The sequence below is a fragment of the Squalius cephalus genome (genome assembly GCF_949319135.1).
Source record: "Squalius cephalus genome assembly, chromosome: 9".
NCBI classification, from domain to species: domain Eukaryota; kingdom Metazoa; phylum Chordata; class Actinopteri; order Cypriniformes; family Leuciscidae; genus Squalius; species Squalius cephalus.
In genome coordinates this window covers 22,180,350-22,199,040 of record NC_137130.1, presented here as the reverse complement: position 1 = coordinate 22,199,040, position 18,691 = coordinate 22,180,350, and the positions used below count along the sequence as shown (strand labels likewise).

The 18,691-nt window shown below is 37.9% G+C and overlaps 2 protein-coding genes across 2 annotated transcripts; one reads left to right on the top strand and one right to left on the bottom strand.

The window, feature by feature from the left end:
- Positions 1–382: 382 nt before the first annotated feature.
- Positions 383–14,628, bottom strand: nxph2a (neurexophilin 2a). The gene is made up of 3 exons (XM_079881283.1): positions 14,144–14,628; positions 13,897–14,039; positions 383–3,120 (listed from the first exon to the last, which is right to left on the bottom strand). Exons 2-3 carry the CDS (start codon positions 13,939–13,941, stop codon positions 2,368–2,370), a joined length of 798 nt encoding a protein of 265 aa, XP_079737409.1. The 5' UTR covers positions 13,942–14,039; positions 14,144–14,628; the 3' UTR covers positions 383–2,367.
- Positions 14,629–17,355: 2,727 nt separating this feature from the next.
- Positions 17,356–18,691, top strand: LOC307163941 (UDP-glucuronosyltransferase 1A5-like; the record flags this gene model as incomplete). The annotated part of the gene is made up of 2 exons (XM_079880288.1): positions 17,356–18,195; positions 18,686–18,691. 2 exons carry the CDS (start codon positions 17,356–17,358, stop codon positions 18,689–18,691), a joined length of 846 nt encoding a protein of 281 aa, XP_079736414.1.

Below are 18,691 nucleotides of genomic sequence, written 5' to 3'. Positions count from 1 at the left end.
AGTCCGTGATCTGGGCTATCAAACGCACATCTTTTTCCCGTGCCAACATGCCGCTTCATGCCGACCGTTTTCCGCGGCTCCTAGGGAACTGTGATAACATATCACTATTAGAAACCCTCTCTCCCACTCCTGTCTGTCTGGAAGACAATTTTTAAGTGCACCACTGAGCTAATGAGACGTTGCGGATTCATACAGTTCTTTTTTCCATCATAGTACAATTCCGTTTTGTCTTCTGTTCTTTTCTTCAGTGTGAATCGAGTGGTAGGAGGCCGTCTGTGTTCAAAGCCAAAAACATGACAATCCATTCTGAAAGAAACAAAAGGTTAAGACTTGTGGAAGATTCCATCGTTTGCATGTGCATATAAACTAATCTAACACAAGTACATCAGAAAGCGTTTTATTGAATATGATCATGTAATAGAGATTGAAGAAACGAAGCACATATCACAGGATGTAATGTTTTTATCCAGAGGTAATGTGATTTTGCACTGATTGAAGAACCAGTGTCTTATGTGGTCTTAATGATGGAGAAGATGCATATGTTTTACTACAAATCTCACATATACTGTCTGGATATGCTTCATGGTTTTCTTTGTGACAGTCATATTGAATAAAAGCAATAAATTAACCCTCTATGGTACAATGTTGCTATATGGCAGCATCATTTTCCTTCAACTTGAACTGCTACAACGTTGGAAATAAAAGGTCATTTGAAAAAGAAACAGTAATATGCTGTTTTTAAGCCACTTGACATTTGATTTTGTCTCGTAAACTTTTTTTTCTTGGTGTCACCCACAGGAAGGTGCATTGAAGTGCTCTATAAATAGCTTTATTGAATGAGAATGAACTTGTTTGTTTTTTGTATATTACAGCGTTTTTTGTATATTACAGATATTGAGGACAAACATAAAGCGTACAATTTGCAGTTGTGAAACTAAAGCTGTGATAAGCTAAAATCTACATCTACTTGATATAACTGTCAAACACCAAACGTAGGAAAATTGTTTATGCTGTATTGAGAGAATAAAGAAACTAATTCATCATTAAAAGGCAAAATACACACGGTTTTAGTCACATTTATACACTATTCACAAAATTGCACACAGGATTATAAACTAAATACAATTATAAACAGCTATCTTTTTATCGACATGTTCTTAATGCTAATGTTCGTGTGGCAAGACAATTAGAGTATCAGTACAATTAATAATCCATCTGATTCTTCACTTCGAGCAGAACTGTGATCCAGATCAGTCGTCCTGATATGAGAAGAATGAAATAAGTGGCCATAATCTGTTTGGCACACACACAAAAACACATATGGAACCTGAGAATTCCAGTTCTGATTATCAGACTATGGCATTTCAACTGGTTCATTGTGACACACTGACATAATGTGCAAACAAAAAAATTGATCTCCAGGTACTGTTTTAAATGATGAAAGACAGTAGAAGGCAGACTCACATCATGTGTTTCATGTGCGTTTGCATAAATGTCTGTATTTACTGTAAATGTCTGAAGAATGGAGGACACGAAAAAGTGTGATTCCAGTCCAAAGTCACTGGCATGAATAGAGGTTTGAGACATGACTGACATGCTAAATTTCAGTTTTTGGCTTCAGTCCCCTTTGTCATGGTTGGTAAGTGAAATTTCCCACTATAATTAATGTTAATTAGAGCCTGGAAATGTGGATCTCTGTGGCGAGACCATGACAAAGGGTTGTTAACCGGCTGCCAGATTCACTAAATCCACCTGTCCAATGAATTGTTCTCTCGTGAGACATCGCAAATTACTCTTTGAAATTATACACAAATCTCAATTCACACATAGATCTTTTGTGAAATGCAAAATGACTAGGAGTAATTTGTATGTGATGTCTTTGCTGAATGATTTAACCCGTTCGCATTTACCTTGACAACTGCATAAATGATTTTCACAATTTAATGCCAAACACATATAGCTCAATAAAACACACACACACACACACACACACACACACACACACACACACACAAACACACACAGAAACCTCACAATAAAAAAGGTGTTTCACTTATGTTCTATCCTCTGTAGGTCTGTGATTTATTAGCTTGACAAATAGCGAAAGGTGTTTTTGGGAAAGATTCCCAACATAACTCAAACCATGGGATGGGATGTGGGACGTTTAAAGCCAAAAACAAAAGCGTTGATCAGTTATTTTGCCATCACACCTCGTGTGAGGCAAAAGGCAAAGGCAGAGGTTGAAGCACATGCCAGTAATGTAGCCTAATGCGAAACATCTGGGTGTATTTTAATTGCTTCTAAATCAGATGAAACACGTGGTGAAAATGAGGTCGACCATTCTCACTGTGGAGGATGGACTGGATCTTAACCTGTGGAAGCGTACGGCGTGTCACTGTGGTAGTTGTAATCTGGGCAGATTTTCTGCACCAGCTTATAGTCAGTGCTGTAAAAGGCGATGTAGATGCATATGACTTTGAAGGGCTTCGAGCAGAGCCAGGACACGTGGCTCTGGGTGGACTCTTGGTAACACACGTTGGATGGGTCATAGCTGCAGTGTGAAGTCTTTTTGCTGCGGTCCGTTTTCTGGTACTCGATACGACAGTTGAAAGATTTTGAGTCTTTCGTCTCCAGGGTGGACTGCTGGGCGATCTCAAACTCCACCACCTTAGAAGGCGGCACCAGGCTTACAGAGACGTTCCCCAGGCCCGTGGAATTATGACGGAAGTAAACGCTGAACGTGCCGTTGCCGTGGTCCACTATCTTGCCTGTAATGAGGAGATTTAGTTTCACAGTCTTGATGTTGGAGTTGAAGTCACCCCAGCCGAACATTTTTTTAAACTTCCCCGTTTTCACGATGGGTCTGCGTTTAGTCCTGCTCTGCGACTCTCTGACATCTGTCTGGTTAGATAACCAGTCCCAGGAGTCCTCGATGTTTTCCAAATATGTAATCTCCCTCCTGTTGCTCTTGAACCCAGGGGATCCCCGGGCGAAAAGGCGCAGGGGGTTGAGAACACGGGGGCTGGCGCTTTTGGGGGAGGGGTGCTCCTCGTTTTCCCCCCAGTCCACAAGCCCCACCTCTGGAATATGGACTCTTCTGCATGTGACCTTCCAACAACACTGAGAAAAACACAAACACACAAACATGAGAATACATCATATTATATGTAATATTAACATATAATCTAATATTTATAATCTTTATTATAAAACAGTACAGTGCAAAATAGCTCGTCCACTTTTTCAGCTGCCTTAGTTTCACATTCCTTTTTCCCATAGGGATTTTAAAGAAAGTTGTTGTTTAAGAGTTATAAGCCATGAACAAAACCAACCAGCTATGAAGTGAATTGCATCATTACAAACTTAGATTTTAAGCAAAAAGTATTTGAAAATCAAACAAAAAGACGAGACTGCGTAACGGCTTTAATGTGGGATAGGACTACAATGCCTTGAAGCATTGAGAATAAAAAGTTATGAAGAAATATAAAACTCCTTTTAAATAAAATGGAAAGATGTCGGTTATATAGAAGCAATATATTTAGCATTCAAATATTTGTCTAGGGAAACTGATATGATGATATGTGATGACTGTCTTGGTAATATATGTGTACCTCTTAGTGTTTAATAACATTCAAATGATCTGCAATGGGTTTTCGAAAGTGTAAACACAAAATAATTTCTGCAATACACTGCAGTTCTGATCCTATGTGCCAAATAACCTTTTTGCTCCAGGATTGAGTTCTGGTCCACTTAAGATAAAGTCTTAATAATTTGTAGAAATAAGCCAAACTAGTTTCGCTGGTAATTAGCGCAGGCTGCCATCCTGAGGCACGGCTGAGAGGATCATTTGCTGAAGCAGATGTGAAAGTAGGGCTGTTTGAAATCGCACAGACGAGCAACCCTGTATTTTCTCTATAATTACTAATCTTGCTGTAAGCTTAACAGCAGCATATGAGAACTCAGTCAGCAAAGGACTATGTTCATGAAGACATTTCCATCCAAAATGGTCCAGAGCATATCAGTATTTTAGAGGCTGTGCTATGGTTCAAATTCTATGTAAACAAAACATTTCTGATTGACTATGTAAACTTTTAGATGGGTGTAAAATGTTGTTGTCAAAGAGCGTAATGGCTATAGAGAACATCATGCACAACATTATAAATGATGCAAACAGCCAGTAATAGCCCAGTAATTTGAAAGTTCCCTGTATAATGTGAAATCAATGTGTCTCCCATGGATTGGGGGGTTTGTTCATCTATCATTCTTCACAGAACTTAATTAAGACAATACCTCCACGTAAAAACAGAGAGAGAGAGAGACAGTGTACATTTCCATAATGAATTTATGGGCTGCAGGTGAAACTTTCCAACATCTTCAGAAAGTCCAATGAACAAAGATGGAAGATAACCCTCAATGAAAATGAGAAAAAAAGAAATAGAGATTTTTGTCAGTGATGAAACATTTATTCACTTTTGAGCTCCCCTGGTCTTGTACAATGTTCAGTAAACTAGACCGCTCATATCTCTGTTCTTGCCTTGGTTGTGATTCACTTCATTTTTCATTTTGCAGACCTCAATGACTTGACAGGGGAAGATGAATACCATTCACATTTAGAGAAAATGTGGTGAGAGACAACTTCAGGTGAAGCAGGAATGAGATGATAATGCTAATGTGGAAGCAGTTAAAGGATGATGAACAGCTGGGGAAATTGCTGTGACAAGTGGAGGGATCACAGGCAAAATAAAATGCTTTACTGCCTTGAGAGGAGAACTTAAAAGGTTGTGCTGACAATCAGTCCCAATCCTCTCTCTCTCTCTCTCTCTCTCTCTCTCTCTCTCTCTCTCTCTCTCTCTCTCTCTCTCTCTCTCTCTCTCTCTCTCCTACATGTAGGGTGGCAGTAATTCTACACATATTTTGGTAATATGTTTGATGTCTAACTCAAGGGAATTGAAGCTGTGACTTTGGTAGAGGTAAGGCATACAAGGTTTGCTAAGGGGAAAATCTAAGGACGTTAATTAAGACTTTAACTAAAGTACAGTACTGTCCTGAAGGCTATAGAGTCAGAGTAATAGACAGATATTTACCTTTAATTTTCTTCTTTCAGAAACAGCAGTTATATAGAGTAATTAGCCTCAAGTTCATACAAGTGTCCTATCAGAATAACCACAGAATAAGTGTTTGGGGTAGGGTTAGGGGATAGAATACACAGTTTGTACAAGATAAAATCATTGTGTCTATGGAAACGTGTGCATGTGTGTGTGGTCCTGGAAAACCTTATATTATGGGGACAAAATGTTCCCACAAGGATAGTATTACCAGAAACCTTTGACCTTGTGGGGACATTTTATGGTCCCCATGAGGAAAACAGCTTCTTGAAAATGTAAAAAATGCAGAAAGTGTTCTGTGATGGGTAGGTTATAGGTTAGTGTAACGGGATAGAATATACAGTTTGTACATATAAAAATCATGTCTATGGAAAGTCCCCATAAAACAAGGACACCCAGTGTGTGTGTGTGTGCGTGTGTGTGTGTGTGTGTGTGTGCGTACAAAACTTTAGAGTCGGTAAGATTTTTTAAATGGGTCAAGAACAGCATTTAAAAAAAAAAATGTATAATGTTCTCTGAGCTCCACTCATAATGTTATCAAGATTTTGCATAAAAAACATCCTAATTTAAAAGTAAGGTATTTTCTAGTTTTGACCCTCTCTTTCAAACACTGCATTTTGATAGGCGTGCCACACTCAAGACTTGGAAGTGAATGCCCACATATGATTGGGTTTTCCGAATCAGGCAATTAAAAAATCCGAATTATGAGCTTGGTTTCAATAAAAGCTGTTTTTGGACTAACAAGGAAGTTTTGTGTTCTGAAACTTACAGCACATTTTTATAGTACAATGACCTCTTATGCCAAAAGATGAAGGAAAATTTGATTTCTCAACCCATATTTTTTTTTAAAGAAGTCTCTTATACCCACTAAAGCTGCATTTATTTGATCAAAAATACAGTAAAAATTCATAATGTGAAATATTATTACAATACTGTTTTCTATTTTACATTTTAAAATGTAATTTATTCCTTTGAATTTTCAGCATCATTACTCCAGTCTTCAGTGTCACATGATCCTTCAGAAATCATTTTAATATGCTGATTTCGTGCTCAAGAAACATTTATTATTATTATCAAAGTTTCAAACAGTTGCAGCTTTAAATTTTTTAGTTAGATTTTTTTTTCAGTATTCTTTGATGAATAGAAAGCTCAAAAGAACAGCATTTATTTGAAATATAAATCTGTAACTTTTGATCAATTTAATGCATCCTTGTATATTTATAAACAGATAGATAGATATAGATATCTATATCATAAAAGCAGACATTAAATGGTTTAAACCTCTGATAAATATCTGTAATTTGGAAATGTATTGTACAGTGTGTCAGTCAGTCACCCACACCGATAGCTGGCCCATTTTCGTAGTGACAGCATCATAATATGACATCCACAAAGTGAGAAAAGAATCAGTCTAGACGTTCATCTGTAATGAGCATTATGGAGCAAGCTGTCTGCCATTCCCTGGGGTGGACATATCTTTTACGGCTTGACATAAAGGTAATTGCCGTGGTGACCAGAACTAGCCCTCTAGAAAGTTATTAAGAAGTCAGGGACATCTCAGTGGCGGATCATGGATGAGGATGCTGTTAAAATGCATTTGCTTCGTCTGGTGGTAGCACACCTCTGATGTCTGTGATGGCTCTCCAGCCCCAGGGCATGAATCTGTTTGGATGTCAGACCTGCACCTTCTTGTCATTTTCCGTCCATTTCTCTTTCTTGTGCTGTCTCCCTATTTCTCAGCCCCAGAGACTGTTTGTACAGCATGGTAGTGCAGCTGTGATTTGTACCTCATTTTGAGAATTTACTTCCTTGAAACTTTACCTTACTAAGGCTGGAATAGACTCCACGACTTCTGCCTAGTTTTGCAGTCTGGACGAATTGATGCCAGTTGCTGAAAGTCAGAGCCAGTCTGCAGATATTGGACAGTTGACAGATTTCACAGTAAATAGTGTCGTATATGTTGGGCACAGACTCGAATAGACAAATATTTTGAGCTGATTTCAGAACAAATTGTTTTTAATGAGGCACAATTTTCTGCGTGGGTTAGTTGTGTTTGGGGATGATTTAAAAGCATGTGATGCTCAGTTGTTTATATCTTTTCTTTTTTTTCTTTCTTTTTTTTTAAGTTGGCAATATATAAAAGCCTATAGTGGTTTATACGGGATCTGATTCAAACCTGAACGATTCTTGTGGGTCTAGTGGGTCAACCATCTGAGATCACCTACTCATGATGTTCTGTAATAAAACACATCTTTGGATGCTGTGTCATCAAATACACACCACACAATTATCCAGACCAAAATGTATATACTACACACATATAAAAGCATTTTGTTTAAGCCAAGGCACCCATAATGCAATTGAACTGCAGTTTCTTGTTAAACAGTACTGAACATGGCAGCAGCTGCCTCTTCATTACACCTTTCCAGCCTCCTGTTCCTCCCCAAAGTCTCTGTCATTTGATTCCTTTCTTTGCCTCTCTCTCTTTGTCTCCCCACTGTTTCTCCTGTGTGGTGTTACAGGGCATTTCATTTGTAATGATTCACACAAAGAGCAGTTTCAAGAGAAGGCCCCAAAGGCCTTGAGGAGGCAGGTGGGGTCCTGAGTCTACACACGGCCGCAGAATAGATTGCTACCCTGATGGGTGAAACAGCCGCAAACCCGAAACCCATCACTCTTAATCAAGAGCCGGGCTGCTAACAAATGGCAGGTTTTCAGCGGAGAGGATCAAAGAGAGAAATCCTCACCCTCAGCCGGGACTGATCGCTGAACTGTACGCTGTGCTGCATGTCTAATGCCATATAATCCCCGCTGTCATTAGCACCTGACCCTTACAGAGCCAAACGTTCATGCATGGCTGCCTTAGGCACCGGACCCTTAAATCATCCGGTCAGACCTGTAGCCAATCAGAGGTACGGTCGCTTTCAATGAATTCCAATTAAAGTGATGTGAGGCCAATGAAATGCATGCTTTAACATTTGCATGTAACTGCATTTAAATTTTAATTCGGAACATGTCAAAACTCTAAACTATTTTATACATGTGCTTTAGATAAGATAAATAAACAAAATAATAAGAAAACCCACAGATGTGTCAGTAGTATTTCAGTACTTTCACCTTCTCTGTTGGGTAATATGGTAAGGGAGTAATTATGCATCATATATGCATCATAACTAAACAGTAAATTATAAAAAAAATAAAAAAAATATTTAATCATTTTCAGCAACTACAGTAAATTACCCGTATAACGGTAATGATAAAGATATAGTTCTAAATATCATTCTAAATATAAAAGAATAGCAGCGTTCACAGTCACACCAGAACTATGATAACGGCACAGAGAAACAATATCACTGGTATCATTTTCCAGCTGATGAACGATAAAAACATTGACATACAATCAGAATCTGCTTAAAGAGCTTGAGCTTTAAAGTGGCAAATTACAAAATTACAGCGCACGCTAGTACATAGAGCGATATTGTGCGATGGTGTGGACTTTAATATCATTATAGTTATCTATAGTTAAAGTTCTTGGTGAGAACAGCCTTTAAGTGTCCTAGAGCAGTGGTTCTCAACCAGGGGGCCGAGGCCGATAGGTGGCCTAAGCAAACTTCTAAGGGAAGAGACAAAGCAAGTTTTAAAATACGATAAAATTACGATATTCATTTAATTAACTTCCTAAACAACATTTTGTTTTCTTTGAAGAACCAGGGTTCCTACCCAGCAAGCAATTTTGCATTTAAAAGATGTCTAATAGCTGTCCAAACACAGCCCTGATGTCTATTTTGACTGTCTGTGAAAATTTAATAGACGTCTAACCATAACCCAAGAATAGACTAGTCATCAACAAGATAACATGTCAAAGAAATGAAACCAAACCCCTTGTAATCACCGTTGACTTTGCTTACATGATGGTAATATCATACATCTTGCAAGTTGTTTTGGCAAAAACTAAAAAACTAAATAAAAAAAATCAAGGTCATTTTGGCTAGAAGTGGGTTACTCATAGTCGGACTATATCGGGTCTATAGTTAACCTAGACAGTAGCCTAATTTTAAAAGCGTTATTTCTAGACCTGGAAAAGTCAATAAATGAATACAAATGCCAGGGGCATTTTTTTAAAGAAAAAAGTTTCTTGTTATGCCAAACTCTAAAATACTTGGTAGAAACTAGTCATCTAAAAGTCAATGTAAAAGTCATGGAAATGAATTGGTTAAAAAAAGAGTGGAATCCCAGAAGAATATTGAGCTCTTAAAACATCTAAATATTACATGTAAATTATTACTTATTAATAATTTATCTATAGGCAAAATAAGATTATGGAGTGCGGACATGTGGTTGACATTAACAAAATGAAACAGTTATAATGACAAATTTCTAAATGCGTTAAGAGCTTTAAATAAGGTTAATTATTTGCATGCATTAACGCCCTAAACAACTGTGGGATCAAGCTGCTGAAAAATATGTGAAGGACCAACATAAATGGAGTCAGACAAGGTGCTATTGTATTGCATTTTATCGTACATCATAACCTGTTAATAAGATCAGGACTGTTAGGTGAGAAGTGATTCTTATACTTTCTTTCCTCTTTAATACCTGTCGGTTCTTTGTTCCACACTCTGCTGGTGTACTAACTATCATCCCATCAACACCTCTACAATCCCATTATACACATCTGTCTGATCTTTGTTCCTACAAATGTGTTTGACATTTCCTCAGCAAGAATAACAGCTGTGATCACAAGTTTCACATGCAAAGACAACACAATGTTCGTGGCACTTCAAGCTTTCTCATTGGGAGCACTTCTGATGTTCCATCTTAATTTCCCTCTTTGCTTTGGATGAAGATCATACAAATATAAATAGTGAGAAGCATGCATGTGAAGCATATGCAGCAGCCCTTCCTATCTGTCAGCGCAGCGTTACAACTGACGGTACAGATGTCTCTGTTCTTTGATTAGGATGAATCCTAACTGTTTTCAGACATACCAGTCTCTTTTGAATACAATGAAGCAGTAGCAGCAGAAAAAAAGAGGAAGCCTTTTTTGGCTTCTTATAAATATGACAGGTTTTTCATAAAAGCGGGGCTGAACTCCGAGTCCTCACATCAGAGTGACAAAACAGGATGAGTTAAAAAATGAAGGTAAAGAAAATATGACGGAGTTGTGAAATAGCTGTGAAAAGCTCAAATAGAGATTCATTGAAATGAGGAAAACTATTCAATCTTTTAACATGAATAACAAATACTAAATCTGCAGACTTTAAAGAGATAGTTCACCCAAAACTAAAATTAAAAATTTGTCATCATTTAATCACCCTCATGTCCTTCCAAACCTGTATGATTTCTTCTTTGTAGCACAAAAAAAGATACTTTGAAAAATGTCTTAGTGTTTTGTTTTGTTTTTTGTCCGTACAGTGAAAGCTAAAAAGCGTTCTTCAAAAAAAACGTCTTTTGCATTCTGCAGAAGAAAGAAAGTCATAATACAGGTTTGGAAGGACAGAGATGCTACACAACACATCTATCATGATATAAAGCCTGAAATATACAGGCCTGTCCTTCAGCTCTGGAACACTCTGAAATCACAGTTTCCAGCCCATAAGTGGAAAAGCATTGATTTTATATCTCAGGTAATGGATGACCCTGGCATTACATCCATGGCAAAAATAAAAGTCAGAACTTTGACAAATGACATTAACATAAACTGTCTAATGTGTGAGACACACATTTAAGATTGCACTTGCAAACCTTTTAGAGTAACTATCTGCAGTTCAAGTGACCAATGAGCCAAAACAACAACTTTCCTTTTTAGATTTCTATAGTAATAAATGAATAGTAATTTATGAAATTCCATTTGAAATGAAAGAATACTAAGAGAAATTTCCAATGCCAACAATTGCACTGCAGGGTAATTCTTGCAGTCTTTCTAAATCAATAATAATAATAATAATAATTGTATTATTATTATGATCACTGGAGTGGTGAGAGTTTGATCACCATGTTTCCATTTATGTGCTGTCAAGAAAATCTATCAATTAAAATCTGTCATTATTCATTCACAATAAATGTGTCTACTCTAGATGAAAAGTAGATAACTTGAAAACCAACTATGAAAACCAACAGCAGACTAAAAACGATGGCAATGTGAATGGCACCTGCTCTTAGGTGTGACATTGATTCCTGTGTTTTTCCACATGAAATTAACAAACACGAGAAAGTGCACACCACCCAACATCACAGCTTAGAATGGTAAATGTCACAGACAACATTGTTTATGAGGGATTACTGAGGCCAGGCTTCTGGAAAGCAACAATGACCCCAATATAGACACAGATACACATCACTGGTGTATAAGCCCAGCGCTGATAATGCCAATCTAGAGCGAAACGCTCATATTTACAGACGCACTCACTGAAACCCTCATGTAATCTCTCTCGCAGGAATTTATGGGTTACTGGACCTACAAACACATTTCACGACTCCATTCTGGTTATTTTTTCCTCTCATTTGGTGTCCTCAGCCCAATTTTGAGAGCCCGATGTACGTTCTCCCCTCACATGGCAAATCCAGCGAGGGCTTGATGTGAAGACTCGGGCTGCAGCAGGTTCTGAAGAATATAAACAGCGTTTTTATTGTCCAGAGGGACGGGTGTGTGAAAGAGACGAGGGCCTTATCACAGCCCAGCAGCTCTGTAATTCGCCTCCGTGATACAGCACCAGAGCGGAGAACCTTACACGGCTGGCACAATCCAAAGACGGATTAGTTTTTCTGACATAAGCTTCCTGAAAAACTAATCAATCAGGCCATGCGGCATTATCAGAGGCATAAGATTAAAGCGTGGCTCCTAATCCGAGCACTGTAAATTTTTAGTAAATTCTCCACCGCTAGTTTTCCTCCAGTAAATAAATAATAAAATCAAAGCTAATTGCGCACAAAGACAGCGGGAGAGCTGGACGACCTCGCGATAGGGAATTCACTGCGAATCATTATTCCGGCTTTAAATTTGCTCTCCATAAACCATTGAAGTCTGCGTATTCAAACGCACCCTCTGAGTTGAGATTTCGGCTGAGGCAGAGTTTCATATTGAAATAACTGTGAGGGCATTAAACTGACAGACATTTCTGTGGTATTCTTACAGACCGATCATATAAGTGTTTGAGTGAACAAACATCTGTGTGCTGTTGGAGTTAGTTGTATGGCCATCACACACCACCTTCCTAAATTACTCATCATCTCTTCTTTCAATCAGCAAAGCAGTGCTCTGGAAAATCTTGAGCACTGATTGATGGCTGTTATGCATCTTATCTGTGAACAAGAGCAAAGCACAACGGCGAGCAGCAGAGGGGGTGTTGAAGAGAGCGGCGCTCTGGCAGCAAAGGCCAGCTGCGCTGAACTTCAGCCATGCAGAGAACAATCATTATACAAAGATGAGGAATGAAAGCAAATGTGTCTAAACAATAGAGTCGTGCCGTTGTGCTCAAGTGGATTTAGTGCTGATCACATTGTTCTCTGTCCTGCTCTCAGAGGTTGACTGCAGCAGATGTCATGGAATGAATAGTTACTAGTGTATAGGCTCTGACCCTCTTATCTGTCCCCAGGGAGCTGCACAGATGCTGGGCTACTTCTCCAGTATTTGAATCACTGTGTGTGTGTGTGTGTGTGTGTGTGTGTGTGTGTGTGTGTGTGTGTGTGTGTGTGTGTGTGTGTGTGTGTGAGAGAGAGAGAGAGAGAGAGAGAGAGAGACTGTAGGGACTCTAATCCATTGGGACGCTGCCTTTGGAGGATTGTACAAAAGTGGATGTACTCATAGACAGAAGCCATTCCCACAGGTACAGCCGAATGCAGCCAAATTAGAAAAATACATATTATGTGCAAGGTTGGATTTCTTCATAAATGCATCTAAGCGAAAAGGACGTTTGTATGCAGTTCTGTGACACTGATGATTTTGATGTGTTTTAGAAACCATCTATATTACCAGTCAGAGTATTATGCAATAAAATGACTGAATTATTTTTCTCCAAAAGTGCATGTGACTACCCATCTCATCACAATCTGCTTGTTACTAAAATAAAAATAAGACCAAAAAATCAAAGAATGAATAATAGGCTACACAATAATACACATCTTTGCTTTTTCTCTATGAATAGAAAATATTTAATGTGCAAAGTTACACTCAGTCGAGAATAAGATTGCTCATGAGCCCCCTGTAATATTCTTTTGTTTTATCTGCTATACATCCACACTTGCATCCTGTACATGCTATTCTAGCTATTCAATATATACAGAATATTCTTCCAATATTTGTCCTTTTTTCTCAGAACAGCATTCAAAGTGGTACTAAGTAATTCAACGTTCCTAAGCTCTTAATGTTGAATACAATTCAGAATAAAACCCTTGCTTTATGTAGTTAACATTTATTTTCAACATTGTATTGACTTCATTGCATAGTTAAATAAAATTAAGATCAAACATCAGCTGAAACAAAAGTATGCTGTTATGTGATTCCAATATCTAAATTTTAACGCAACAGTATGCATGAGAGGAATAAAAAGTTGGTAAATGTGTATTATTTTCTACTAAATAGAAAAGAGATTAAAAAGACTATGGATAATGATTGAATCGTCCACCAGAATTATGCAGATACTGTACTATTATTTTATGTAAATTAACTAGTATTTAACTGAAAATTCTATAAGTATCCTGTTCTTTACAGTAGTACATTTGCATAAAGTTTGCACATAATTGCATACAGTTTTCATATAGACTATGTGTAAATGGAAAGAATGGTACTCACCTTGTGAAAACAGAACAGGAGCAAAACAGCCGAAACAATCTGCATCTTGACTACAGAAAATTGTCTTTGACTCTTACTTGGGGTGGGAGAAGCAAATATCCAATTCACAGGGTTTACAAGAAGCTGCCATTGCTCTCAACTACCTGAATTAAAAAAAAAATGACACGAAAATGAATGCGTTTATCAGAAGACTACTGTCTGAAGTGTTGAATGGCATCATATTCCATAAAGCAAAGTGTTTGCTTACCCTTGGCAAAAGGTGTTGATCATGTTGAAAAGTGAAAACCAGCGGAGTTTATGACGGCACAGCTGGAGAAGGTCCCACAGGCGTCAGTGATACTGATAAATGTGCTCGGGACAGGAAAGGCTGCTTTTAGATAGATTTTTATTGGAAAGTAGTGTCCGAGTGGCGACGGAACGCAGCGATGACTTACGAAACGCGCCGAGTCCGATCAGTGCGACGGTGTGAAGCCTCGTAGCATTTTGCGTGATTGATGCGAGTGCTCGCTCGCGCAGTCCGCCGTGTGTCTTCTTGTTTATGGCAGTTTGTTCTGATTAAAGTTTTATACAGCCCCAAAGTAGAGTCGATCTTTTACCAAAAGCTCAATATCTTAGTTGGTTCGTCTGTAGTTTGATTTGTCAGTGTGTATGTGTGTAGTGATGTGAATCCCTCTTTGAAGTGCTCTTCAGATTTAGCGCCTGTGAGGGACTCAGTCTCAACCGAGAGACGTCAACTAGATTAACCCATTGTAGACACGTGTCTGTTTTCTCTTGTCTTTATCTGAGGTAAGGATTTTAATAAAGACAGAATCACATACTATCAGAATTACTCATTTATTCGCATATAATGTGTGTGTTTTAAAAGTTGTTGAAAGATTCCGATGTTTTTGAGGTGACGAACAAAGTGCCCTGCTCGGACTAGAGAAACCCGTCCATAAAGTAGGCTAGGCTAATTATCGTAAGTGTAGTCTAGTTTAATAGGGTTATTATTTAATGAATATGTTACTGAAGGCTGCATAAGCCACAGTAATAGCATTAGAAAAAAGCGAGAGAGAAAGGGTATAGTCAGTCAGACTTATGCGTTTTACCCAAGGTGAAATATAGCCTAGTGCAAAAACAACATTACAACTTCACCCACACATTAGATTAAAATGTTGACATTGCTGAAATTGTTAGTGTGCTATGAGTGTGCCTGGAGAACTGTAGTTGTATGCAGTTAAACCTTGAGCAGTGCAACTTCAATGCGGTTCGCACAATTTAGTTAGTAGGCTACAGTCCTATAGCGCCACCACGTGTGTAAACTGCCTCAAAATAATATAGTGCTATAATATTTTATAATTTTCAATTAGATATCAACTGTTCTTTCAATTAATTAATTCAAAAAGATGTACTGATTCTGAATGTAAAGAATGAATATTATTTGTCTATTCAAATGTCAAATTGAACTATTTAAATGTCTGGCCTATCCAAACCAAAAATTAAATGGAGTCAAATTAAAATGTTTCCATTTAATTCAGTCTAGTATTCAAGGTTAGTATTTAAAGTATATTACCTAGTATTTAGGTTAGTATTCAAAAGTATAAAATAAACACACTTAGCTTAAAACATTTTTTCAAAGAAACGGGGGAGACTTTACATCAAATCGTTGAAGTGTGTAAAGCAGGTAACCTGTTCAGTGTCCTGGCTACGAGTCTCAAGAACACAACACACCAGATGATTACTGAAATGAACTGAATATTCTCATATCACATCATTTTACAATGTACTTTTCCATCTCCTGCAAGTAGGCCTACATTCTTTTTAGTGCACCATTTCAGTTAGGCTAACTACTTTACTACTTACTACTTCAGTTACAAACAAACAATAAACTGTCATAGTAGTACATACCATCAGTATAGCTGGAAATATGTCACAAATAAACTAAACACATAACTTTTTTAATATTTAGCCTATATCATTATGGTATTGTTTGGACTTCTGCTCCACCATGACTTTACAAAAAACTATGTACTGGGCAGCTTTACACAGTTTTATGTTGATTGAAAATATTTTGAATACTGGTTATGTCTTTTATCAGCAACATGCAACATGCCAGCACAACCGGAGCATAATGCTTTTTTGTTAGATAAACATTTCAAACAGTTTGGCTTCCCACTGCATTGCAAGCATGACCATGCACATTCTAAAGATATGTAAGCTACAAGTGGTTGATGTGCTTTGAAAGACTTGTCAGGCAGGTCACAGATAAATGAGTGCAAACAGAAAAGGGTGAGAGGTTTTAGGAGGCTTTGTCATCTTGAGTAGTCATTTCAGCTCAATGTCCACCCTCTGCCTGAAAGGGGTTTAGTTACAGTCTACATGCTTTTCAAATGGAAGGGAAACATTAAATACACTGTTTCAATATATAGCCACACCACTAACAATAATGTTAACGTGAAAAAATTGCTCTACTTTTCAGTCGTTATATCTAATTATTGTAAAACTTCTTCCAAAAATCCTACAACTAAAAAATGATGACTTTTACAACTCAAATCATTTTTAGTGTAAGTGCTTTAATAAAATTAAAATAATAAAATATACAATTAAATTAAAGGCCCTGTGTTAAAGTTCATCTATACATTGGCTTTATCTTTGTTGTGTCATGCCTAATAAAGGCACAAAGGAGCCACACCTTTGTTAGCCTATACCTCTTTGCAGCTCTCACCTATATTTTTTACACTCTTTTAGTGTATTAGCCTATAGCTAATAATTTTGTTCAGTTCATCCAAGTATTATTAATTTATAGTATAGCCTATTTTTCCAAAACCTCTTCTACACCGTCTTTCAATAACATATCAAACGCAGCAACAAAAATGACAGAGATGCCGTTGACAAAAGAAGAGTTAAGAAGCTGATCACGTGAATGCTGGATATTGCACCGGTTTTGTTTGGCACAGCATTCATTAAAGTTATATAGGCTTAGATAGATTTATTGCTTCAAAGCAACTCAAGTACAATAAAACAGCGTCGCACATTCTTCAATTTTAGGAATTCGAATTTTATTAATTTCAATTTTTAAAAAACTACTTACGTTTTCACTCTGACCTCAACAGAGTGACAGAAATGAATGAGAAGGTGGAGCCCTCAGACAAAGCACTCCCGCCTATTATGTCATCGTCATTGGCCAATGGCAGTTCGAACTTAGGTGTTTATCACCCGCAAAGTTTTTTGTTCGTTCTTTGATTTCACTCAAGGTGTATCAGGACCGGACCTGCTGAGGGAGTGGTTTTCCGTGGATGAGTGGAAGGTTACATCCTTTTGAGGCCCTACCTTCTTTGTTGGCTGTAGCAACATCCCTTTTAGGATAAAAACCTCTGCTGAGAAGTGCAAATTCATAAGTGCAGAAATTCAAAACAACCAACTCTTGCCATTACCAGCTCATATACTTATATTAATTGCTGATTATGAATGATTGTTAGAATGGCTGCTTCTGTGTTGCTCTTGTGTCTTTTCTGCCTGGGATCAGCAGAGGCTGGGAAGTTATTGGTGATTCCAGCATATGGCAGCCACTGGACAGGCATGAGGCCTTTGGTGGAGGAGCTTGGTCGTAGAGGAAACCTGGTGGTGGTCGTCATCCCAGAAGCGAGTGTGATGGGTCCAGCACAGCACACCACTACTCTGACATATCCAGTACCCTACACCAAGACCCAGCTACAAGAGAGCATGAATGCAGGAATTAATGAAATGTTGAGTGCAGATGTATCCACAGATATGGACAGGTTTCAGAGTTTTATCAACACTATGGATATACTTAAAGTTATTATAACCCGGAATGCTGAGGGTCTGCTCTCCAACAAGGATTTGATGAAGAAACTGCAAGATTACAACTTTGATGCTATTCTCACAGATCCATTTGAGCCTGTTGGAGTTATTGCTGCAGAATATCTCTCAGTTCCAGCCATTTATATGCAAACAAGCCATCCTTGTGGTGCCGATGCTCTTGCCAGTCAATGTCCAGTTCCAGCTTCTTATGTTCCACAACCTTTAACTCACTTTACTGACCACATGAATCTCTGGCAAAGAAGTGTGAACCTGGTAAGGACTCTCCTGCAGCCCATGGCTTGTGGACGTATGTTTGCTCGTGCAGATGAGATCGCCTCACATGTCCTGCAGAGAAAAACATCGATGGTGGAGATCATGAGCCGTGCAGCTCTCTGGTTTATGCATTTTGACTTTGCCTTTGAAGTACCACGTCCATTGATGCCTAACATGATCATAATTGGAGGAATGGACAGCAAGAAAGCAGGACCTTTGTCACAAGTAAGTCTTAATAGCTGTAATTTTACACTACTGCTAATATTGCCTTTACTGTCTACTAGCAAAGTTTCTCTAAATTTGGCCTCGGAAGAAAAGTGCAGTCTCATTTTTGTTCAACACCTGAAAAACAGTAAATAGACATTATACACATTATACCATAAACACATTACCCTTTTCTTTCTCAATATGTAATCAATATTTCCAATCAAACAATATATTTTATTATTTATACATTTCTTATCATCAACTATTTCATCAATTTCAGATCTGATTTCAAATCTGACTACTCTAACTCTAACACAGTATTTCCATTGCTTTCCCATGTACAAACTCACTCTAAAACAGATGCAGTTCCTTAAGTTTCTAAAGAGTGAAGGCACAATATTATTTAGGCTAATTATTGGGTTAATAGATATTAGGCTAGTTTTGCACCATTTGGTTGACCTGCATCATAGTTTGCATTGTATGTTGTGCAAAACTTTGTCATTTGTAGTATTAA